Source organism: Cyanistes caeruleus, chromosome 9, assembly GCF_971803275.1.
Source record: "Cyanistes caeruleus chromosome 9, bCyaCae1.hap1.1, whole genome shotgun sequence".
NCBI lineage: Eukaryota > Metazoa > Chordata > Aves > Passeriformes > Paridae > Cyanistes > Cyanistes caeruleus.
In genome coordinates this window covers 1,051,347-1,077,246 of record NC_141709.1, presented here as the reverse complement: position 1 = coordinate 1,077,246, position 25,900 = coordinate 1,051,347, and the positions used below count along the sequence as shown (strand labels likewise).

The window sequence follows — 25,900 nt, the reverse complement described above, 5'->3', positions numbered from 1 at the left end:
CTCCTTTGGTATGAAAGGACTGAGTGTCGATGGCATGTCATGCTCAAGGTGATTATACCCACCTTTAGGGCAGGAGGTTTCTGCAGTTCTTCACTTCCATGCCAGGATCATGCCAGGATATGAAGAAAATAGCGTTTGCCTAGAGGATGGAGAGCTTTAATTTGATTTTTCTTCTGGGAGACTCTTGCTCAGGAGAAGGGTTTGCAGCTGTGATCTGCTTTGCTCAGGCTTTCTTTGCTGGTTGTCCTTTTGGGCCAGCAAACTCTTTCAGCTGCCAAATTCCCTTTCAATGGATCGAACAGGGAAGCATGATGGCTTCTGTGTGGGAAGCCAGCTGAAGTTCTCAGCACTGAAATTTGACCTGATTGAGGGGGAAAAGAGCATTCTGAAGCCACTAAACATGCCACGTGTTTGGGTTTACTCCTGACATTATGGCAGCCCATACAGAGGGAATGTTACACTGCTGGCTTGGATTTGGATGTGCATTAACTGACTGAGATGAGGTATTTTTCTTCAGCCACCACTCATGGTGTTCTCAAACTCATGGAGTTCTCAAACAATTACTTGGAAGAGAAAATGTATCAATTTCATGACCAATAAAGAATGCTAGGACAACCTTCATAACCCCATGGAGGTCTTTTACAGAAATACCTTTAAGTCTCTTTTGTCTTAAGGAAACATAAGTGAACATGTTTTCCCTATCCATGAGGTATCACTGTGTATTCCACACATTACAGGGTGCAGGTTTGTTGATCACTTTCCTGGAAGGTGTTTTCCCTCTAATTCTTCCTTTTCATTCTTCCCCTCACCTTTTAAAAAAAGTTGAACTTTCAACCTGGATTCCCTATTTTGGTGCAATTCTTGCTTGAGCTGTAATTTCTGTGACTTACGCTTTAAAATGGGTCTTTCAGGTTGAAATGATTCCTAGCTCTTCTGTTTCCTTTTAAACTGAGTGTAAATGAAATTTTGGCAGTTAAACAGATCAATTTACATGGAATCTGTCTGTGTTTGAACAGGATGGTTCCTGCTTCTCAAAATTTGAAAGTTCTGAATTATTTACCAGAAATGGGCAGGAATTCTGAGACTCTACCAAAAACTTTTGGTCTGGAAGGGAAATATCTATGCATGTATGTGGTGTCTGGGTTTTTTTGGTTTTTTTGGGTTTTTTTTTTAGATTTTTGTTGGGAAAACTGGTATTATAGAAGTTGAAACTTTTCCTTCATTCCCATCTTAGAAATGAGCATGTACATCAATTTTTATTTTGTTTCCTTGTAGACACAGTGCTGGTTCACCCTTGCTGGTTCACCCTTGCTGTTTACCCTCTTTTAGAGACTTCCTAGCAGGACATTTTATCTTCTGCTTTATGGAACTGTGTCTTCATTATGGTTTTCAAAGAATCTTCAGTAGCAGGATACAATTCTTGAGTTACTTTTGCATTATTTGGTTTATTTTAGAGACAGTAAACTGGCTGTTACAAGCCAGTAGGTTTATTTCCCCTAGAGTTTGTAAAAAAGCCACTATTTAGCAGGATCACCTATCTCAGTTTAAGAGTTTTAAGAAAATAGTCTTTCAAAAAAATCTGACTTTTTTGTATGTTGTCACTGGAATAGAGTTTATTGTCTGGTGCAGCTTCTTTGGTTCTTGTTCTGTAATGATTTTTTTTGTGTGTGTGTTGGCCATTATTTAGCTCACCAGTTCTGTCAGAGAATCTCATATTGTTTCTTTTGCAAAAGTAATAATGGCTGGGTTCTTTCCTGCCTTCCTACTGCCCTGCAGAGTTTGGAGAAAGGCCTAGATTTGAATTCTGTTATTTTTCACAGGTTTTTTATTAGGTTTTTAAAGATTCCTTTGCATGCTACTTAATACAGGCATCCCCTCAAAAGCAGCAGAGTGGCTTGTTAATGTGGTGCAAGGGCAGGTAAGTGTGTTTTTTTTCCCCTTGAAACATCTGTAACTTAAAAGTGGTGATTCCTCTGGAACCATTAGGAGGGCAGGGCTGAAATTCCTGCCTGGAATTTCCCTACCCTGGCATGGATCAGGCTGGAGTTTTGGATACCATGTGCAGCTGTGCAAAGCTCCTGATGATTTATGAAGCTCCTAGTTGCAGTTCCCTGGGTTAGTGGTCAGTTTTCTCTTCTGTTCCCCGTTTCAGACTGCCAATGGAAACGTGGAAGCAAAGGTGGTGTGTTTCTACAGGAGGAGAGACATCTCAAGCACACTCATTGTACTGGCAGACAAACATGCAAGTAAGCTGCTTTGTGTTCACATGGCCTTGCTTCTGCACAGAATTGTCAAGCTTGGGGACAACTTGGATATTTCAAGTATCAGTATCTTAAATGTGGTTTTTTCTACAGTCATCTTTAGCAATTTGCATTACTTGTTTGGTTGGCTTTTCTATTTCTTTCTGCCTGACCCTCTTTTTTCTTTTTTTGTTTTGTTTTCCCCCTTCCTTAAACCTTTTAATACCCATACATAATATGGTCTGATTTGGTGGGGACAAAACAGAAGTTTTCAGTTAGGGCTGAGTGAAGACCTCTTATTTGCTCCACAGAAATGAATTTTTTAATTTTTGGGGTGAGAGAAAATAATCTCCCTGTTAATATAACTTCTCATGAATTATTTGGTTTGGTTTATATATTAAAAAAACCCCTCAAACATTATTGGAGTGAATCAAGTAGGCTGATTATGGGAAAGCAACTTGAAACGTGGCCAGCTTGAAACCTGACTAACAGGATTTCTCTTTAAATTTCAATATTAATAATATTTCTTGTAGTGACACAGCTTTTGTCTGAACATGCTGAATAAATACACTTTGAAAACAAAGAATTTGAGACTCTCCTAACATGGTTTTGAATACTTAAACCCCTTTGTGGGGATGCAGGTGGAGTAACTAAACTGCTTTTCTCTTGTAAACAGCAGTGTGTGAGATGTAGCTGTTCAGATTGCTTAAAATTTAGCAAAAAGCACGGACAGCCTTATGAATCCTTGTAATTCAGGGCACATCTATAAATGAGAGAGAAGCAATCAGATATGGGCATGTCAGAACTGTGATTTAGCTGGCAAGCATCACTGTCTTTTAATGTGATGCTACTTGGTGTGCGTATCAATAGAGGGATCTGGGGATTGATTAAATCAGATACTCAGTTTTTTAGCAGTGGATATAATGGCTTGCTGTGTTCTCACTGCTTTAATGCCACTGGGGAAAAGATGCAGCAAAACTAGTCCCTTACTGATAAATCTGAGTATTTTGTGTTGTAGTCTGTCCAAATAATCCCTCCATTGCATCCATACCTTGAAAAGAGGTCGTGGTGTTGAGAGTTTGCTGTGTCACAGAAATGTGATGGCAGGCAAAGCTTTTTTGAGATCTCTTCAGTGCAGCAGGATTCATTTTCTCTGAGGATCCTGAAGCTCACTAGGAGCTTCACCATCAACAGCATTGGCTATTGATTCCCTCATCTGTGTCTCACTTCACTAGCTCCAGCAAAGAAAGCAGGTGGGGAGGGTTCACAGAAACACACGAGACTGAAAATGAAAAATATTTGAACCCACATAAATGCACTTTGAACCTGCAGTTGCTGATTTCTCTTTGTGACAAGAAATCTAAGTGGGATTTTTTTAAATGCAAAAAAAATAATTCATTGTTCATACATGTTGTTTGAAAGATGGGGGAAATGCTTTTGTAGCAAAATCCTATTAATAGAGCAACCAGAGACAACTGAGTCTGCCTCTTAAAGTAAATTTCATTAGTAACTAGCATTTTCTCCAGTATCTTTCTTCCTGGTGCAGAATAAAATTGCTACTGAATGACTTCCATTTATTTAGATTTGCTGCTCCGTGGTTTCCGTTCTTCATAAGAAGGGAGAAGAGAGCAAAATGAAGCTTTTTGGACAGCCATTAGTTCTTTACTCTGGAAAAAGAATCAACCTCCTGCACGATACAACAAAATTAAATTTTGTAGATGTTAAAGATTCTAGTACAGATATTGCACACTGTCACTGACTTTTAGTTCATTTCCATAAAGTCTCCTGTTGCCTCATTTTGATGCATTTGCAGTAGATGTTCGTGTCTGCATCGCTGATCTTTTAACTGCCTTTGTTCAGCTGATTAATGGAGCTTTCTGGCTGCAGACATTTCTGGATTCACACAGTCTTCTGTTCAAGATGCCTTTATTTTAGACCTACTGTTGAGATCAGTGCAGTGAGAGAGCTGAGAAATGGGGAGATACAACCAGGGCATGAATGGAAAAATTGTATGGATATTGTTATTTTTTTTTTTACTCTTCCAATAAAGGAAGGAAAAAATGTAATTGTGAAATTAATGTTTTGAAGTGTTTTTTTTTTAAAAAAAAGCCATTTTAGCTTGGATGATCCATCAGCTATCTGATACAGGCAGTTTTGAAATGTCTTTTCTCATAAGTCTGTATAAAGAGAAATGTGTTGGAAATGCCTTATTCTGTAGTTGGTGACTATAAATTAGTACCTGATGTATGTAACCTGATTCTTGGATTTGATCTGTGATCTTACTATTTTTATCATATGATGTAAAGCTTGTCTGGGCTGTCCTATAAATCTTTCAGCCTTCTGATGTCTTCCATACATTGTTAATGCTTTTTATTCATAAGCCTCTTTAATCACCTCACAAATTATTCTAGGGAATTTCTCCAACTGTTTCTGAAATGAGTTTGCTTCACCAGTAAGACACTGTTTTAAGTTCTAGCTGAGAGACTTTGCAAACAAGAGTGCAGACAGGACTTGATGGAAGAGAAATGGGAAGGATACTTCACTCCTCAACCCATTGTTGGATGCTGTCACTGTGTATTTTCTTTATATAATGTCTTACACAGATTTTTATAATTATTTAAATATTTGCAGCAATGACTGACCAGTTAGTAGTGGTTGGGGAACTGGCTTTGGGCTGATTTTTGGCAGATTCATGGCTGGTTTTCAGCAGGTGCTGGCACGTATGGCAGCTTGGTTTTGGAAATGCCAAAGCTTCTGAAAAGAAATGTTTGCATTAAACCTGTGTACCTAAACAGGTAGGGAATTTGTTGAGAAATTTTTTTTTTTTACATTTAAAATAACACCAGTCTGAATGAACTTTGACAATAGCTTCATGAATTGGCTCGTTTTATTTCTTCCATTTTATTCCCCTTCTGTATTTTCTCCCAGCACCACACATGCAGATTTGAGTCCATTTCACATACCCACTAATGACACCGTGGCTCAGTTGTTGCTGAGAGGAGGGAACTGTGGTTTTTCTCTTTGAGAATGCAGTGAGGGAAAATAAAAGTGTCCAAAATAGTGTCTGTTTTTTTGCTACCTGAAATAGTGGCCCTGGCTGCAGGAGATAACCAGAACTTCATGGATCCACATTGATAAAGTGGCAAACTCCTGAAGTGTCAAGGTATAAGGATTCCTGCCTGTTGAAACCTTCTCCATGTTTTTACAGCTACAAGTCAATATCTGGGTTTTGGTAGGGAAAAAGAATAAGGCTACAGCTTCACACAAACCATTTGAAACTGAACCTGGAAGAAGGGACCTGGTGTTGTATTTTAATTTATTCAAATGCAGCATTTCTAGAATGTTCCTCTAAGGCCCTTGGTTAAGCTGTTAAAGCAGCCAGAGTTGCAGCTCCTTTGCTGCTGCAGGAGCTGTTGTGTGGTTCACTAACACTGGTTTTACTGTTTTTCCCAATGACTTGGCCTCACTCTTTCTCTTTATTCTTCACATTATTTTGTTAGTTATAACCATGCTAACTAATTCTTCTGTTACTGCAGGCTGTTTCCCAAGCTGGTAAACCTCGAGTGCTCTCTAAACCTGATTTCTGTGTCTTGTTTACCACTGTGCATTTCTGAATTCTGTCATGTAGCTACTTGTATGACACGCATAGTGCAGAGAAAGGGCTGCAGCTTTCTGTGGTTGATGCTCTGGAGAGCCCAATCTGATCTATAGCAAATTGCTATTCTTTCTGGTGTCTAGCAAATATTGATGTTTAATTTCACATCTCACACACCCAGTCATTTTAAATTACAATTACTGCCTCTTGGGTTTCTCCTGCCAACTCAAAGTTTACTCTTTCTAATTATTTTTCCCATATATGTTAGCTTTCACACAAGTCTTGCTGTTTGTGCCTAATCTGCCTATCTCTTGTTCCCAATGTAAGTCATCTTCAAGCTTTGTTAATGTGCTATTAATGATTCTGCCATTAAATATCAAATAATACTTAATCTAATACACTTCTTACAGCATTCCACTGGCTACTGCTGCATAGCTGATATATTACTGTTTGTATTAAGATTAAATGTTTAGTTTCAAATCTGCACAGGCACATCTATCAAGCAGAAAGATTAATTTTGAAGTAAGGCTTTATGAGAGCACTGAAGTCCCAATGTGTACTGCATCTCCTGTATTCCCATACCACTTATTCCACAGCATTGTAAGAAATGCAGGCAAATCTTTCTGAAAAGATTTCATGGGTATTTTATAAATACATGTTTCTATTTTTTTAAAACTGAGGTTCTTTTTTTCTCGGAGGCCACCGTTCTTGCTGGTGCGAGTGGGTGAGGTGTGGGAAGGTGAAATGCAGATCTGTCAGCCTTGTCCTGGAGCAGGGACAGCCCTGTTGTGGCTCACAGTCTGTGCTGGCTGGGTGAGGTGTTCCTGGGTGGTTTTTGGCCAAGCAGCTCTTGCCTGACCTCAGCAAGGGAGAGGTTCTGTCCCAGATCCAGCCCTTCTCTCCCCCATCCCTTGGTTCCCAGTGCATTGCTCAGGTCCAGTTCTTTCAGTGCTAAATCACAGCTGTGAAAAAGGAGGGACAATTTCACATAGATTTGTTTGTTTGTTATTTCTTGGAATGTTCCTACCTCTGTCTGGGAGTGCTGTGACACTTTTACTGCTGTGTGTTTGTTACCTGGAGAAATGTCTGTCTGTTTTTAAGAAGAAATGTGTTCTGCTTTTTGGTCCTGAGAGGCTGTTCATGGCAGAGCTGCCATAAGAACATGTGTGCTCTCCACCTTCTGCATTTTATTACAGAAACAAGGCACATAAATAAAATACTCCTTGGAAGGTGAGCCTACCTGAAGGGATGCAGCCCCTGAGATGAGTTTGGTTGTGCTGGGTGCTTTCATTTTGTCTGTAGATTTCATTGTCGCAAAGGGGTTGACATACTTTTTAGAAAAATGTAATTTCTAGAAGCTGTAGGCTATCAAATATACTGAAGATAGTAGGTATTTTAGGTTGCTCCTTGTGGTATTTTCCCTGCATTACACAGTGCACTACTGTCATTTCCAAAATTCCCCTTTCCTTCCCCTTTCCTTCAGTTTTCAGGCAAAGGAGCTTGGAACTTGCTGGATTGTTTGTGGATTGCTGCTGCTATATTTACAGTGTAGGATAGCAGTCACAATATTAATTTTCAACTAAACCAGAATCCACTTCAGTAAATAAATTGCAGACCCATGAAAGTGTGCAACAAATGTAAATTTGGTGTTGTAGCTCCCAGGAAAATATTAAAAGCTAAGTACATGCTGCTGTATGCTTAACAGCTCATGTGGTGTAGCAGCTATTGTAAGTTGAAGTCTGGTTTAATTATGCTGCTCTTTTTTTCCTTCCTTGCTGGAGCAGCCTACCTGGCAGGCAAATAAACTGCAGGTCTTTTTTTTTTTTAGGGCAGTAAAACAGTGATAAATTGTGGGCAACCTGAAGGGTACATAATTTTTTTGTCACCACCTTTGGCATAATGGTGGCCTGTTTAAATGCAATTTTAGTGTTTTATAAAATGGAGCTATATCTGTTTGCTTTATTTTTGGGATAACTACAGGGATTTTAGTTAACTAATCTTAAGGGTATATAAATCATAAGTGTGCCTGTATGTGTTTCTCACTAGAAATGTTTTTTGGCAACAACTGTTGAATTAAGCTGCAGGCATAAGTCTGCTCTTTGAGAGTAATGCTGCTGTAAAATTAGAGTTTTACAATTCATGCATGAGGCTTTAGAGCTCGTTCTACTACAGTCTGGGAAACTTTGCCTGTGGTTTTGCAAAATACGAGTAACTGCATTAATTTCTTAGAGAAAGGGAAGTCTGAACTCTCAGTCATTCATCATGGAAAATCTTTGGAGACTTTTTTTTTGAGTATTTTGAGCCCTTTATGGCTTTAACTGGCAGAACTGGCAGGACATGTCTTAACAAACAAAAAACACAAAATTTATTTCTTAAAAGAAGGGTGCTTGAAGATGTTTGGGATCAGTTGCACGTCAGTGTGGGTGGGATTTAATGTATTTTCTTTGGTGTATGTCTGAGAAGTGGTTGGATGGAGATTGGCTAGCCCCAAGGCAGAGATGCTGGATCCTGCAGTGCAGGAGTGTTGCAGCTGGATGTGGGTAGGGTAAGGAGGCTGCCAGGAGTGGCCTCAGGCTCTTGGTTACATTCCAGTTAATCTTGTGGCTGTGGTTGGGGAGAGTACAAAATAACACTGATTAATAAACTGCCCATTCCAGTGGGCATTTGTGACTTTCAGCTTGTTGTGACCTGTGTGTGTGCCTGGGATGACTTGATGGTGGTGGTAAATAAATAAAATTCTTCACAGGCATCATTTCAAGGATCTGTACTAATTACATAATTGTTCAATTGGCCGAAATGTTACATTTAAACTGATTAAAGTTTGTTATTTAGCAAGGGTTTTGGAGCAGGTCATTCTGACTTGCTCAAAGTCAATACTTGTTCTTGATCAATGTCTCTTTACAACTAGGAGAAATGGAAGAAGAGATGGAAAATCCAGAAATGGTTGATTTACCAGAGAAACAGAAGCATCAGCTACGACATCGTGAGTTGTTTCTCTCACGACAGCTGGAATCTCTGCCAGCCACACACATTAGGTAATGAATGTTTTCTTCCATTTTATTAAAAAATCATACAGCACTCTTTCCAAGTACTCTTCAATGTAAGATTGAGTCCTGTGTACAACTTCAGTAACACCATCTTGTGAACCACATGAGCATTTAAGATGTTTCTTTCATGAGATGTGTTTCTCTTTTTGTAGGGGCAAATGCAGCGTTACTCTGTTAAATGAGACAGAATCCCTTAAATCGTACCTGGAACGGGAGGTAGGAACCATTTTGTGCATTGTAAAGCTTGAACAGTTTATTCTGGCACAGTTCAGGTTTGGTGCCTGTTTCCAAGTTTTCTAGGAAGAGTTTTTAATTTCTGCGTGTTCTGGGCATTGACAGTGGGAAGCTTTAGGCTCTGTACAATCTTCATTGTGCAAAAAACCTTGTGGATCTGGGGACCAGACCTTGTGTTTCCATCCCTGTGTGACAGTGAGCTGTGAAGAGAACCCAACTTGCTCATCAGTGTGGCAGGGCTGAGAGTTCCAGCTGATGCCCTGGGAGATGCAATAACTGTAGAGGAGGGAGCCAGACAGCAAACTGTGCTTCTCTGCATTTGCTTTATCCTGAAATCACACTGATTTATGTTAGTATGCTTTAAGCTTGATCTCAGCTCAGATTTTTGAGGAGCTTAGTTCCCTGTTCTTTGAGTTCACTGGTCAAAATACTTATCTGGAGTCCTTCATATGCCAGCACTGACACTTAAATCCTTGAAAAACTGCTGACATCTGACAAAAATTTACCCAGTCTGTCTCTTTAAAGGTATCTCTAACCAAACACTTGAAACTGAATTGTCTTGCACAGTTAAACACCATTCAGAATATAAATATTGGGCTTTACTTTTCCAGGTACTTTGTGATTTTAAAAAAACTATTGTATTTTTTAAAAGTTGTATTTCTATACCTTTAATTTTGGCTAGGCCTCTGGCTGCTGGCTGGGTTAGACAGTCTTGGAGTCTGACAACCTGTGAGAGATTTACTGTGGAGATTAGCAAAGAACTTCAGGATATTATTGTTTGAACACATCTGCAAGCAAATAATTTGCATTTGAAAACACTGAAATGTTATATAAGACAGGAAATCTTGTAATTAAAAACAGTAGGGTGATGGCCATTACTGGCCCTTAGGAAAGGAGAAAACAGGCCATTTCTTGCAAGGAGCATACTGCAGTCTCTCTCATAGCTGGGCTTTCTTTTAAAATGCTTTTGTAGCTTTTTTCAGTATTTATTTAAGCATAAGATTGCTTTTAATCCGATACTTTAGTTTAAGAGAATTTTAAACAAAGCACAGGGATTAAATAGTTGAGTTTCTCTTTGGAATGTGAAACCAAAAAATGTCGGCTCTGCTGAGGGCTGCCAAGTGGCAGAGCATCAAACAAGGGACGTGGTATTCAGCAGTGCTTGTAACCAGCCCAGGATATGCCAGTTTGAAAGCAAAAGTTAATCAAAATGAAATGATTTCAGATTTTCTAGTATCCAGCTCTTAAGCAGCGTTTGCTCTCAGTTGCTCCTAACATGTTTTGTTATCACTGGTGTTACAGGTAGGTGTGCTGAGACAGAAGGGAGATGCTTTCCTCTAACCATGCAATGCTCAGTTGCAGATGTAGGCACAGAAAGAGAATGTGTGTTTTCATCCTTTTGAACTTTCAAAATGCAAGATGAGTGATGTGGGTTATTTTTAGAGCTGAGCAGGCACTTGGAGATTTCACAGAATGAGAGAGTTCCCTGAATGTGTCCTGTCACTTAGCATGGCATTTTGCTGTGGTGCAAACTAGCTTGGACAGATGGTAAAGAAATTAAAAGCTCAGGAACACAAATGTGCTTGGGTGGAGGGTAAAGAGTTTAAGAAAAGGGGATATGTTGCCCAATGAGTTCCTAATACTGGATGGTATTGTTGTGAACTGTTTCTTTTTTCCCCATGCCTCCTGTTCTTAATCCATCCTTTACTTTCAGGGTAGTTCCTAACATGGCTTCTGTCACTAAAGCCTAAGCAATCCTAGGGAATCTGGTATTTGATTTCCTAAAAGTTATGACCAGTAAAAGTAAGCTTTCAGCCCAAGGCTGTCTGCCTTGATGCAGGTTAAACAGAAAATCCAAACAGAAATTTTTAGGGAGATAGTAAGCATAGCAAAATTACATTTTTGTTATCTCTGTTCTCCTCCTCTCTGTCATCTTCCTCAGGAAGATTGCCTTGTTACATTTGGAAAGCAGGCTGAAGGGGACCAGCACTGCCTCTTTTACTGTGCATGGTAAAATTTGGTTTGTAGCAGGAGTGAGGAATAGCAAGAAAGAGAGAGAAAAAAGAAAAGCAACTGGAAAACCTGAATTTTGTATAGACACTTAATTCCCATGGAGATCATGAGAAGGGCATAGCCAGTTATGGCAAAAGCTCTAGATTTCCCTATTCTGCAGGAAACTATTTTGAATGTACCATCAATTTCCCTGCTCTGCCTGGCTATATCCAGAGGCTTGTGTGAATTTGCCTGCTGAGCAGATGTCTGGCATATCTGTTCCTTTTGGTAGCCCCCTAAAAATAAAGCCTTCTCTAGTTAAAATACATGAAAGTAAGTTTGCAAGCTGCAATGAAGTAACCATTATTTCTGTGGTGTACTTTCACTCTGAGCCTGTTTTCTTTCTCCAGTTTCTTGGTGACTTTGGTTCTTGGCTATAGCTATGGGTAGGGGAGCTCTGAGCAGATATCTGTCTAACAGTTGAGAGAAGCAGAAAGTCATGGTTCAATTTTAACTCTTGCCAGGTCGTGTTAATTTTTTTCTGAACATGTTGTTTGCAATGAAAAGAGAAAACCCCTCTCTCTCTTCACTGCTGCAAACCCACCACACACAGTCCTGACAGCACAAAAAGAGGATTTGGAAGGGCAGTGTTATTTTGTTGTGAGCATCACTCTTGTGAAACCCTTGTGAAAAACTGTTCTCATCATGCAGTGGTGGTCAGGAGTTCACACATGCTTTAGAGTACCCGAGGATCTGCTTTGTTTCCTAGCTTGCATTGGCACTAAGCTGACATGTATTAATGTTTTCAGCAGTCCCCCTCAATCTGCAGGAATGAATCTCATGTCTGAGGGAAGATGGCAGTGGTATTGACTCGCCTCTAGGGCTTGCAGTCTCTGTTGGATCCACACTTGGGCCCCCAGACTTCCACCTCTCCTCTGCTGAGGAGGCTCTGGATGGGGAGAAGAGACCAAAGGATTTTCATTCTTTTATTCAGCCTGATTGATCTGAGACAAAACTGGATAAGACATAAATGGATAACCTGAGCCTAACAGAGATTTTGTAGAGAAAATTCATAGTGATAACCAATAAAAGAAAAGCAATAGGACTTATAACAGTCAATTACCATGGGAGAAACCCCCTCCAGAATGTATGACTTTGCCTGGCCGTGAAAGACTAAAGAAATTGCCTGTGGAATTGGTCTTCTTTGGGGCCCACTGTGTTGTTACACTGCAGTGTGTTGCACATTTGCTGGGCAACATGCCTGCAAAGCATTAATGTTGCACTGCATACCCTTGGTCCTGCAGTCAGGTATTTTGGGGCTGGAACAAATTAAACATGGTATTTATAACCTGGAAGCCTGTGAGACAAAAGCTTTTCCTGACTTTTATTTCCACAGTGATGCATTCTCAAAATATTGCAATATCTTGAGCTTTTGAGTGTGTCAGGGAGGAGGAGATGCAGATTTCTTTACATAGATGTAACATAAATGAGTGTTCATGGGCTCTGAAGCTGCCTTCTGCCAGTAGGTTGATGTAACTTGACCCTGGTGCCTGTGGGAGTAGGATTTTTTTCAAAAGTATCATTTGCTTAGGATGCAGTCAAATCCTCTGACCCCAAACCCAACTACAGACACCCCTTCCAGTTTGAAGTTCAGTTCTCTTCCAGAATTTTTGCCCTGTTACTGTGGAAACTCACAGCAATTCTTCTTTTTCTGGGGCTTTGCATGACAGATTGGGAGACTCTCTTTTCCTTTGCCACCTCTTCGTAAAGCTGAACAGGGTTTGAAACTCATGCTGCTTTTGTCCTAATTTTTGTTGCATGCTGTTGACACATACAAATATAGGGGAAGGGAAAAATGAGGTGAGCATGAAATGAGATGTCTTTAAACAGCGTGCCTGCTAGTGCCACAGAAATAAGGGGAGTGAAAAAATAAGGCAGAAACCTGATACGTGGAAAATGGCACGCTGCACATCCTGTTTCTGTTCAGACAATTCTCTTTCCTGGTGACCATGTTGCTGGGGACAGAGGTTACAAAAGCTCTGTTGTTCCATGTCCTGCCAGAGCTCTAATCCTGCCCAGAACTGCACACTATACTGTGATGGAGCATACCTGCTCCATAGCTATAGCTAAGCACTTATCCATGCAGAAAAGTTTAATTACTTAAACTGTACAGTTTAAAGTGGTTAAAAAAAATTGGCTCTTTGCTTTCTCTGCCCTGGCAGAACATTCTCATTCTGGAATGCCTTCTTGCTTTAATTTTACACACCCAGGTAGAGGAAGCCAAGCAGCTATTTTAGCCTTTTCCTCACCTACTTGAACAAAAGCAACAAATTAATGGATTGCCACCTGCAGCTAATTACTGCTGCTGCCAAATCTGCTGCCCCTCTCCTAATAACAAGCAGAAAGGAATGTGGTGGTTTAAGCTTGGATGGCAGCAGGCAAGAAGTTGGTCAGCAGCGCATCCCTGTGACAAGGGAAGCTGAGCACATCCCAGTCTGTATTAGCAGGAGTGGAAGGAAGGGGTTCATCCCCTCTCTTATCCCTTGTGAGACCACTTGTGTAGGTTTTTGCCCAGCTTTGGGCCTTGCAGCATGAGAGACATTGATAGATTGGAGCAAGCCCAGCAGAGGCCACAGGGCTTGTCTGGAGCTTCAGGCTTCTGTGGGGTTGCTTTGGTCTGGCTGTAACACTCTGAAGTCATGCTTCAATTTGTGCTGGTGTGGATTGGTCACTGGCATCTAATCCTCCTGGTCTGGAATGTGGGAATTGCATGGGATATGGCAATTTTGTGTTCTGGAACAGCTGATGTGACTAAAAATTGTCTCCTGGCCCTTCTGAGCCGTGCCTGTGCAAGAGGAGCTTTCTTCACTTCAGTTTGTATGTTAAGGGAGAGGCTGCTGTTCAGAGCCAGCACTTGCAATGTGGAAGTGGCAGCACTTTTAGGGGGTTTTAAAACTGGTGGTTCATTTACTTTTTGTTCACCCAGTTGTAAAATCTATATGTAGGTAATGAAACCACGCTTAAAACTGTAAAAACTCGGTAGTATGGTCACAAAGCTGTAAGTAAAAGCTAATAACACTGTTTACCTTTTTACTCTTGTTTTATTTTTAGGATTTCTTCTTTTATTCACTAGTGTATGATCCTCAACAAAAGACCCTGCTTGCTGACAAAGGAGAGATTCGAGTTGGAAACAGATACCAGGCAGATATAACAGACTTACTAAAAGAGGGTAATTCCTGTAATTTATTTAAATTGTCAAGAGTTCACAGTTAATGTGGCCACTTCTCTGTGTGAGGCCTGCCTAGGTGTGGGAGATGGTTTCCACTGCCAGGCCATGTGTGCAGCAAGGGCTGGATTTGTTGAGGCTGTTGCCCACTGAAGGCAATTAGTTCTCTTGCAAACGGGTCTTTAAATGGGCGTTCATCCAAATCATAAAAGTTGTTGAAATAAATTGAATTAATGGGCTCTCTCAGAGCTTGCGCTCTTTTTATTAAGAGATTTCAGAATTTCCATGGGAAACACAGATTTCCACCACAGCTGTAAAGCCTTTTGTGTTTTTAATCAAGCCTCACTTCCCTGTAAGAGCCCCCTCCCAAATTACTGCCAATTAAATGCTGTCTGCCCTCATCAATTTGCCCATTACTGCCGGGTGCCTTTTCCCTGGAGCCCTCTCCCCATCCTGCTGTTGGCTGCCAGCCTGCACTTCTCACCTGCAGAACAGGCAGGAGGAGGAATTTGCTGGCTGGAGCATGTGTTGAGACTTCAGCCTGCCCCCACTGTGCCATGGAGCAGTGGGACCACGAGGATACTGGCCTGAGGATGAGGGAGAAGGAGCAGGAACCAGGAATATTTATCAGATAGTAACTAACTTTAGATTTGTCTCTGCACTGCCCTACGGATCCAAAAGTGGGTGGAAAAACTGAGAGTTAGAGTGAGAAAACTGAGGAGTGTTGGCATCTAATTGTTCTTTCCTGAGCCCTGTGTAACACAGAGGGAAAGGTTTATCCATAAGAACACATCCAGTCTGGAAGGGCCAAGATGTGGAAGCAATGAGATGCTTCTGTCTTTGCTTAGAAGCTCTGCTGACACTGTTAGTCTCATGTTAAAACAGGCAAAAAAAAGCATGTCAGGACTCTTGTTTAATTTGTCTGTGAAACTGGTATTTATTCAACAGCTGGGCAGATCTCCTAAGTGAGGATGAAGTACTCTGAAAGGCGTCCTGCTCCCTCAGTGGGCCAACAAGGGGCTTCAGAGAAGGATAATCACCAGATGTTTTAAAGGAAGCAGAAAGAAGAAGGGCTCAGGAGCTCCTGTATTTTACCAGGGTATTCTGGTTTAGAGTGTCTGATGCCATGGTTTCCCCCCTAGAAAAGCAGGTGGGAACCAGCTACTCTTTGCCTGCTCAGAGCAGCTGGGAGTGTGTCTGTTTTCCTGGAGCTGCTGCAGGGTAAAGGAGGAAGACAGACGAGCTGGGGAAAGAAACTGAAAAGAAAGTGTCTAGTTTGGAGAAAGATGCACTCTGTTTCCCATGACACATCCTCTGACAGCAGTTTGTGGAAATCTGATTGCCCAGTTTGGATGAGCTGTGTTGCTGTGTCTGTCAAGCTAAATTTGTCACGTACAAATAAGTGAGTGAAATTTTCACAGTGGTCTGTCAGGCAGAGTAACCGAGATAGGCTAAAAGTGACATTATTGTGAGATAAAAAAAAATAATCTAGAAAGTACTTCTATTTTAAAAGAGCCATACTAAACACTTCTGATTTGTTTTTCAACCAGGTGAGGATGATGGAAGAGATCAGTCAAAACTTGAAACAAAAGTTTGGGAAGCCTTTAACCCACTAGTAGACAAGCAGATAGACCAGTTCCTGGTGGTAGCACGGTAAGAGCATTCCACCTCTCCTTTGAAGAAGTAAATGTCTGTAACTCTTCCAAGCACTTTCTCATTTTTTGTTTTATTAGCATGAGTGCTGGTTCTGGTTGCTTGATTCACTTGCTCCACTTTAAGATGAGGTACATTTTACATGCCTTTGTGGGAATAGCTTGACTTCAGGATCAGCTCCTCAGATTTACAGCTTGGTTTCATAAAAGCAAAGCAAGTTGCATGTGGAAGTGATCCAGTAATTGGTGAGGTTTTTTGAATACTTTGGTCAGCATGCAGAAGACTTAGTGAATTAAGTTCTTGGCAGCTCTTTCCTCTGTCCATTTACTGCCTTTTTCAAAACCTGTGACACTTCTAACATCCATTAATGGTTTGCTAAGAATTCTAGTAAATGCTCATGACAGGCTGAGGATACTTTCTGATGCCTAGATTCCAAGAGGTAGGCACAATAAAATAAAACCCTGCACATCTGTACTGATGTTGTTTCCATTGAAGCCCAAAGCCATCTTTCTTGATCAAATGTTTATTTATTAAATCTTCCTTTTTTAAGTGTTCTTGACCTAATTCTTTGGCATGCATTTCTATAAACAGAAGCCTGTATTAAACTTTAGGCTCCCATAGCAATTGGTTACTGAATAATTTAGGGAGAAGAAGTGCACAGGTGACACTCTTCAAATTCTCTGTTTTAGGTGGTGCTTTCATAGATCAGCCCTGGTCCTACCTCTTTTTTTTTCTTTTTTTCCCCTTCCCCCTCTTGAGCTTTCATGTGGTTTGGTGTGTAGTGGCTGTGGAGCTGCTTTGTGATGGGGAGTTTGCACCTTGTGCAGGGTTTGGGTGGCAGAGCTGGTTTTAGTGGTTCTTTCTGGCAGTTCAGTGCTGCCCACCGGGTGCAGCCGGTGCCGCGAGGTGCGGGCTGTGATGAGAATCACTGCAAAGGTGAGTGCAGCAATTGCTTCTGTTCACAATCAGCAAAGTGTTCCAGTTTATTATTAGTTCACATACACACACAGAAGGATCAGCTCAGCTAAAGCTGGGCATGGGGGAGTTGTGAGGCAGGGCTGGGGATAGTGACTGGGAGGCTGGGAGAGGGTGAAGTGTGAATCGCCACAGACACTTGGGTGGGGGAGGCTGCTTTGGGTTTTGGCCAAACTTAGTTGTTTGATGACAACTACTGCTCAAACATTTACCTTTCCTACTCCTGCACTGCTTGGCACTAGTGTGTTCCTCTGTGCTCTCAGCTTGTTTGGGGAAGTGACCTGAGTGGAGGGTGAAAAACCCAACCCACCTTTTTTTGTTGTTGTAGTTGCTCAGAGGAGTTCAGCTCCAATTCACTGTGCAGGAACACGAGTGTTTCACCCATGTGGGGTGGCAAGCAGGCAGGGGAGTAGGAATTTTGAGAACTGATATTTGTTACAGGTTTCTCCAACTTATTTCTTTAGGAATAAGAGTGTGGGGCTTCTGGTCTCAGGTGCAGAAATGATGAGTTGTGAAGTATTTGAGAAGGGCTATGTTATGCAGGCTTTATGATCTATATTATCCAATGTTAAATTGTAAAATAATATTGTTTCTAGTTTTCTGGAACTTTTAGAAAAACGCTTACATTGCTGCATTTTTTGTGTCTGATCTTGGCATCTGCCTCTGTGCCTTTGGACAGTGCAGCACTGCTCTTGCCATTGTGGAAGAGACTGTTGTCATTCATAAAGCTTGCCTGTGCTCTGTTCCTGTTGCAGCTCAAGTCTGTTGGGGGATAAGGGACAAGAGAGGAGCTGAGAACTCCCTGTTGGTGACCCTTGAGTCTTTCTCTGTTTCCTCTCCCATGCCTAAGGCTCTTCAGTCACATGAACTAAGTAAAGTGTTCACAGTAACAAACCACCTTTGGAGAGAGTGGTCTCTGGCTCAGGATGACTGCCAAACCATGTGATCTCGTAGCTGGGAAGTGGAGTCTGCTCATCTCAGAAAGTGTTGGCTGTTTATATTTATGCTGGTTTTGCATGCAAAGTTAATGCTGGGTTTAATTTCTTTCAGGTCTGTTGGTACGTTTGCCCGAGCCCTGGATTGCAGTAGTTCTGTCAGACAGCCAAGTTTGCACATGAGTGCTGCAGCAGCCTCCAGGGACATCACACTGGTAAGATTTTGTTTTTTAGAGGACCTTAAGTTTGTGAGACATGCAAAATACTCACCTCAGCATTAACAGTTGGCAAAGAGAGAGTGGCAGATGGATTGTAATTGTGGCTTGCTGTGAAGCAGACCCTGCCTTTGTAAAGGAATCCTTTAGTTACAGATGAAGTAACTTTTTCTGGCTTTGTGCCTCTTATGATCTATCATGGATAATACTATGAGAAAATTTGATTTTTTTTTTTTGCTTAGTTTTATTACAGTATTCTGATGACATGCTTGACAGCCCATCCCTTGCATGGGCTCAGTAGCTCTCTTGAGAAGAATGCAAATTATTGTCTGCCTGGCTGTGATGTTAAAATGCCAGAATGCCATTCTCCATCACTTCCTCAGCTCCAGACTGTCACTGCCATCCTTGGGCAAGATTTACCAAGGATGTCTGGGACAAAAGCTTGTGGTCAGATAAGAAATGTCTGTTGATGTTGTTCTCCTTGATGAGCTCCAGTTTAGAGTACCTGAGGAGCAGTGATACTGTTAACATTTCATAACCATAAATGTTGCTGAGTAGTTCGAGGAAAGGGAAAAAGCTTGAACCTTCATGCTACAGAAAGTTTCATGAGAATTTGAATAAAATTTATGAAGTCTCCAGAGAACTGTTATCAACGCCTCACCTCGTAACTGGGGTAATGTAAACTTACATGCAGAACAAATTCTAGTCTAGAACAGTGTAGGTTAATTATGCACGTGCACAAAACTGGTATGATGAAAGGCAAATAACATCCTGATTAAAACTGCAGAAATGGGGAAATAAAGCCAAGCTTTCATTTACTAATAGCAATTCCTCCCTCGCAGCATGTTCTCAGCCCTTGTAAATCACAAGTTGCAGACAGCCGTGGCTCGGCTTTCTGAGGAGTAATTGCCCCTGAGAGTCATTCTTTTTTCCTACTCAGCTGTGATGTGTGACTTAACTTGCATCTTTGTTGAGGTTTCTGCCCTTTTTTTGGGGGGGATGTATACATGGCTTGCTGCTCTTGTTTTTCTTATATGAAATTTCTGTGGATTATTTGACAAAGGAAGTGCATGGCTATGTCTGTGAGGAACTGCCCTTGGATCTCTGTCTCCATGCCCCATCCTGGGGTGACTGGATCTATCCTGTGCATTTTCTTACCAGCAGTGCTGCAGTGGTGGTGTTGGTGAGGAGCTGATAGGAATAATTGATACACAAGGGCTTGTATTCCACAAACCTCACTGTTGGTGATTGTTAGGTTTGTATGCTGACATCCACAGTCAGTGTGAGGTTGGAACCAGCTTTTACTGCCTTTTTGTTAGGTACACAATACTGCACCTTCAAATCTCAGTGCAGAATTTGTCATTGCTGTTCCACTGTTGAACATTTTCCCCCCAGTAACTTGTCCTTACATTTTTCTTTCTGCTTTCCAACCCCGCAGTTCCATGCTATGGACACTTTGCACAAAAATGTCTATGACATTTCCAAGGCAATCTCAGCACTTGTGCCACAAGGTGGGCCAGTCCTGTGCAGAGATGAGATGGAGGAGTGGTCTGCTTCAGAGGCAAACCTCTTTGAGGAAGCACTAGAAAAATATGGAAAAGATTTCACTGACATTCAGCAAGATTTTGTAAGTATATAAATGGGGCCCCCATGGGGACCGGCTCTGATTGGTGACAGAGCTGGCTTGCAGCTTGTCTAGAAAAAAAACCCCTGTGTTTTCATTGTGTTGAACAAGGGGGCTTTGAGCTGGAGCATGTAAAGTGGGGAAAGGCAGACCTCACACTGGTGACAGCCTGGTGTACAGTCAGAATTTCAAATCACAGATGATCGCTTTTCCTTTAGAAACGCTAATTTAGGATCATCTGTTCCACTACAGCTGAGGGAGGGTGCAGGAAAGTGTTGTGACAGCCAAGATGCTCTAGATTAATTTGTATTTGAAGGAGGATAAGTGCTGGGCCTTCTGAAACATGAAAATGTAGTCACCTTTACAGTGTGGTTCCAGAAGTGTCCTGTAGTTTGGCCAAAGCACCACCCTAGGTGCTCAGCCTGCAGATTGAATGGAGCACTGTAAGGAGAGCCAAGTTTCACTGTGCTGTTGTTCAAGTCCTCTGGAACAAAACAAGTAGTTTCAGTGTTGTTTGTCCTGTGCTCTAATCTCTTAGAGGGACTTGGAGACAGCAGCACTCTGTGGTCCTGCTGAAATCCTCATGCTTCTCACGCAGAACAGAGCTGGCAGGGCACAGTTCTGTTGGTGGTTTGTTTTGGTTTGGTTTTTTTTCTAATGGGCCAGCTCTATTGAAGCCAGGCATATCAGAACTGTGATCCTGTAGTTGTGACTCTTGCTTCTGTCTGCTGCTGAAGCAGAGGGTCTGAGCCTGTGGGCTCCCTTCCACATTGTGCCTCTCTGGAATCACTGCTCACTGCTGTGAGCCAGTGCAGCATGAAGATTTACCTGCAGCCTGTTCCACTTCTACACTGAAAGCTCAGAGTATTCTGAAAAGGCATTTAATTTAATATGGGTCCCATGTGCATCTAATCCACTTTGTAGATTCAGACTGTCTGTTTTTTTGAGGTTTAGTAGTTGCAAGACTCTGCTGCAACCGTCAGTCAGAAGAATCCTGTGAATTTTAGTGAGGCTGTGCCAGCTCCCTTCAGTAAATGCTGCTTTTCCTTTGTGTCCCCAGCTCCCATGGAAGTCCTTAACAAGCATTATAGAGTATTACTATATGTGGAAAACTACAGACAGATACGTTCAGCAGGTAAGAGAGCCAGAATCACCTCTCTCATACTAACTGAAGTTGTTTTTCTTGCCTGTGAAACCAAGCTTTGTTTCTCTATTCTCCCTCTTGGGGTTCAGGCTTTCCAATGGGTGAGTTCTGTTATGATCAGAACAATCTCTTGTCCCTAAACTCATCAGCCCTTCTGTAGATAACAAACAGCATTGGTAGAAGTGCATTCTTCTCATGTTTGCTGCTACCCTGTTTGCTCAGAGCTTTCTAGTGTCTGGTTTGGAATTCAGCAGAGGAAGGAAGGCAGAGCAGTTGCTTTTTGGCTGTGGAGTTCAAGGTCAGTGTTACCTTCAGTGACTTTTTGGGGAGCAGATGCTGTACAGGAGCCCCTGATTCCCCAGCACTGCCTGCCCATGACTCCAGGGGCAGATGCACGAGGCTGCAATGTCAGCTCTGAGTGAAGTGTTCACCTGGGATATGTCACTGCCTCAAATTCCCAGACTCCTTATACTGGAGAATCAGCTCTCACTAGTGTTCACAATCATTTTTGTCTCTGCTTGTTTCAGTACAAAGGCTGGCTGGTCCCTGAAATAAGGCAAGCACAATGCAAAGCAGCATGCAAAGTCTTGCAGAGTATCAGGTGCTGAAAACTACTTCTGATATTTTACAGGAGAACTGAGTAAAAGAAGGGAGAAATTTAGAATGGATTTTTCATTATAATTACCAGTCCTAAGCTGAGGCAACTATTTGAAGTATTAGAAAAAGTGGAATTGTGGCAATTACTTGCCTTGTTTCCTTGGAAATTCAGCCTGGGGTAAAGACCAGATGCCTGAGGCACTGACCAGTGTTTACCACGTGTTGTAGTGTGATTTTTACCATTTTCTCTCTGGTTGGGGCACAGTTGAAATTACAGAGGGACCCTCATGACAAGTGAGAACTCTTTTTTGCATCAATTATATTTTACTTTAAATAAAAACATTAGTGGCATCCTCATTCCACTATTTCCCCAAGTTCATTCTTTCACTGAAACTTTTCCTGCCAGTTAGGAAATGGGTGGTAGGAACACGTGATGGTGATGGAAGCTGGCACAGTGGGGAAGAATAATACTCATGTTTTTTTCCTTCCCCATTGCTTTCTCTATTTTCCTAAAGTTTGTTACTACACAGGCAAAACTGCAGAGGAGATAATTATGTAAAGGCTTTAATTATTTGTTTTTGCAGCAGTTAAAAAGCACAACAAGCCTACGGTTTCTTACACTGGTTTGTTCTATTCCTGAGCACTGGGTTTGCTCTCTAGCTTGTGCTGTACCTTAAATGTGCTGCCCAGGAGTTTGCCAGGATTTGGGGAAAACTTCCAATTAGAGACTCAGCACTTAGGGGACAGTAGAAGCTGGACAGAGATACCACAGCAATTAGGTCTGAACTGAGCTGAAGACCTCATCTCAAATTCCCAGCTTGTACAAGCAAATAATACCATGAAGCATTTATAAAAACCCTGAGAGAGCTATCTATATGTAACCACAAAGAGAAAGCATAGGAAGTTGTAGTTCAAATAAATGGTGTATTACATTTATATTTTACTTGATGAGTGCAGTGTCTTTGACAAAGTACATCTGTTGCCATTTTTTCCATCTGTTTCTTCATAGTGTTTATTCTATGCAGACTCTTCCCTTGGAATAATACCACAAAATGGTTCTGAGGCTGACAGCATTTTTCTACATAAGATATTGAAAGTATCCCAAGTAAGGATATGCAAAGTGTGTACCTCGAGTTTTTGCTCTTGCAATTCCCTCTTTCCAAGAATGTGATTAAATTATATTCCAAGTCTGTATGTTACAGGGTTTAATGAAAGTATTAATAACTTAATAATCTTGCTTATTCTGGTCAAATTTTTGGCTGAATGAACATTAAACATGCATTTGAATTGTCTCTTCCTGTGAGTTACAAAACATAGGAATGAAGATTTGTGTCACCAGCCAATTGCCTTCTTGGATGAAGAAGCAACAGTTAGCTGGGAGCTGTTTACATCCTTCTGGATTTCTGTATTTCCCTTGATGTTTTCTTGGCAGGAGAAAACACTGCTGTAATACTGAATCACAGTTTCTCTGTTTCTTGCCATTGAGGAAGGGACATTTTGAGTTGCCTGTGACAGAAGGACCCTTCTGAGAACTGAACAATAACTTGTACTCATGCTTGGTGTACCTGAGATCAGGCTCAGTGCAGCACTGCGAGGTGGAGATGTCTGCAAATTGGTTTCTTCTGCAGCATGCACTTGCATCTCTTACCCAGTAATTTTTATTTGGCTTTAGCTGTGCCATGCTTTTGAGGATTAGCAGCATCAGTAGGAGTTCAGTCATCTGGAGAAGGACTGACCCTCCAAGAGCAGAACTGCTGGAAGGACTAATCCTGCCACGATGTCAGCACAGAATTGGTGGTTTAGTGCAGCTCCACAGTGATCCCAAGAGCTGTCCTGTCAGTAAGAGCCTTTCAGAGCTGTCATGAACAAAATGAGGGTGATGCATTCCAAATTCAGTACCCTGGGTTTCCTCTGAACATGTTCTTCTCCTAGGACAGATTTTCTGTGTCTGTTTCTGATTAAGGAAGGTTTGAAATGGCTTTGACCAATTGACAGCTCTTTGTTGGCTTCTCCCAGTGATTTGAGAGCTCTGAGGGTTGATGTGGTGTTTGGCTATGTCTACATTCTCATTTGGTCAGAGTTGTGAATTCCAGGGTGGTTTTTTTAAAGACTAAATGCTTCTACTGTTGTGCTTCTCATTAGAGGAAGTCCTGAAAACTTTAAAACATTAAACCTTCCATAGGTTGAGACAAGCTTGGGACATGACAGTGGCAGATGACTGAATTAGTCACATTCTTTCTGAGAGTGAAGGGCTTTAATTTACTTTTCCCATTTTTATTTGTTTCTGAGGAGCAGGTAACTTCAAGGGGAAAATCAAATACTATCAATTTCTACTGTTCTATTTTTTATGTGGAAGTGCCATTAGAGAAGTATAGGAGGAGTGAGTAGACAGAGAAAGTTTGGCTTAAGGTCTGCATGGTGAGAACATGGCATGGAAAGTGGAAGTGCCCTTCTATTTGACTCAGTGGGGTTGGGATCTCTGGCTCAGTCTTGATGCAGGCAGAAAACATCTTTCTGAAGGCATTCAAGCCTGCTTTGTACCTAGCCCAGAGCTGTGAGTGATGCCTTAATGTACCAGCCTTCATTAAGTCCTGTGTGCTGAAGTGTAGAGAAAACATCAGTGAGAGGTTTTTCCACATTTGTGGCATGTTTTATCCCCAAACACCTCCTGCTGAACCTGTGTTAATATGGAACTCGGTCACTTGCCAAAACTGCCAGATACCATAGGTACAACCCACCCATTCTGAGATGTGTTGATGGAGCACCAGCAGCTGGGAGCATTTCTCTCAAATATATCACAGACTAATTCCCTCTTCTGTCCCACCTCCCTGACCTCTGTTGTATGCTCAGAGGCTTGAAAAAAAAACAACAAACAGCCTGAAAGTTCTCCTCTGAACCCAGAAGGTGTAATTTGTCTCTCCTATCATAAACTAATGAAGGCTTAACATCTGAGGGTGTCTGAGGCATCCCCAACCCAGCTCGTGTGTTGTGGATGTTGAAATACCCACAGTGTTCCTGGATTACTTCTGTTATTTCCTCTTTATAAATGTTCACTCTCTAGAAAAATGACCACAAACATTTGCTCTGATATGTCATTATAAAACTCTTTCAAGCTCAGTGGATAGCATGTCACATCTGGGAGAGGATATATAAAAGACAGATGTTTGCACCAACTTGAATATACAGTGCTTAGTGCTTTAATCCCTTGGTCCCTGTGGGATAGACAAGTTGGTAATATCTTCCTTTTATAGATGGGGAAAATATGATGAGGTAAATAAGAGGATATACTTAAGATCTGTGTATATAAACAACTCAGAAAAGGATTTTCTTTTTAGGCCAAACTACTAGAAAAAGTTACAAATGTTCTGGGCTTTTCTTGGGGGTGAGGATATTCATAACTACATCAGACAGCATTAAGAATTTATAGCATAAATATGCTTCAGGCACAGATCAATTAATAACTGGCAAAGGACCTAGCAAAGCACTCTTGCAGGAAAGGGGTTATTCTCAAGTTGTACACAACTACATTTCAGGCACCTTTCTTTTTATCTTCTGGGATCAGTCACTGTCAGGCAATAGGAAACTCATCACATCTGCCCACAGGTACTTGGTGCAAAGCCTCTTCTTGGGCAGGACTTTGTGGTACCTTCTGGAAACCTTCAATTTTCCTGGAGTGGTGTTTGTAATAGGGGTGTGTGTGCCCTTTGCTGCTCCCCAAGGAGGAGAAGAGGGTGCTCTGAGGTCCAGGTGACTTGTGGCAGTTCTTAGCTCATGCTAAGAACTCCATAGTCATCAGTCACAAAGGAAATCCGTGGGGTGAGGTTAACATTCATCACCTGTTTACTAAAATACTGCTTAATACCCTGAATTAGCCACGTCCCCAAGGCAAATGGCTTTATGTTGTGCACAGGAGAATATTGCAGTTGCTGATAATGCTTTGTGCCTGGATGAAGCTCTTGCATTCATACATTTCCAAAACTGTCATAACATAATGATGCCAGATAGTCCCCTTGGGAGATGATGTCAAGAAAACTGCAGCTTTTTCCTCTCACAATCTAGAAACTTAAAAAGCACTACAGTTCTCTACCAGTGCAAGTTTCCTGAACTTCCTTTCTCAAGGAAATTGGATTCTGGTACTGGTCATCAAGCAGCATTTTAAGCTGTTTGTCAGTGCCTGGTGGTGGATTTCCATGTATTTCCTGGGGGGACCATGAGCTCTGGAGCTGTTTGTCTGCTGATGTAAGTGCCTGTGGCAGTCTGTGCCTGGAGCATGAAGTCCTCTTTTTCAGCTGAGGCTCCAGCTCCTGGGCTGAAGGGCACCTGAGCATGCATTTTAAGGGGGGTTTTTTTTTGTGTAGCATCTCTTTAGAAGGTAGAGGAGGATTTCTGATGCTGTTTGGAGAACCATTGTGACAGCTCTCCT

General features: G+C 41.6%; 1 protein-coding gene across 1 annotated transcript in view; it reads left to right on the top strand.

The window, feature by feature from the left end:
- The window catches only part of MTA1 (metastasis associated 1), a 73,006-nt gene that overhangs the window by 13,714 nt on the left and 33,392 nt on the right, over nucleotides 1–25,900 (top strand). Inside the window, exons 3-10 of the mRNA XM_086841932.1 lie at nucleotides 2,128–2,246; nucleotides 8,744–8,870; nucleotides 9,035–9,098; nucleotides 14,220–14,337; nucleotides 15,885–15,987; nucleotides 18,013–18,112; nucleotides 19,551–19,739; nucleotides 20,797–20,871. Coding sequence (XP_086698058.1) covers nucleotides 2,128–2,246; nucleotides 8,744–8,870; nucleotides 9,035–9,098; nucleotides 14,220–14,337; nucleotides 15,885–15,987; nucleotides 18,013–18,112; nucleotides 19,551–19,739; nucleotides 20,797–20,871 — 895 coding nt within the window. The remainder of the gene's footprint in view (nucleotides 1–2,127; nucleotides 2,247–8,743; nucleotides 8,871–9,034; nucleotides 9,099–14,219; nucleotides 14,338–15,884; nucleotides 15,988–18,012; nucleotides 18,113–19,550; nucleotides 19,740–20,796; nucleotides 20,872–25,900) is intronic.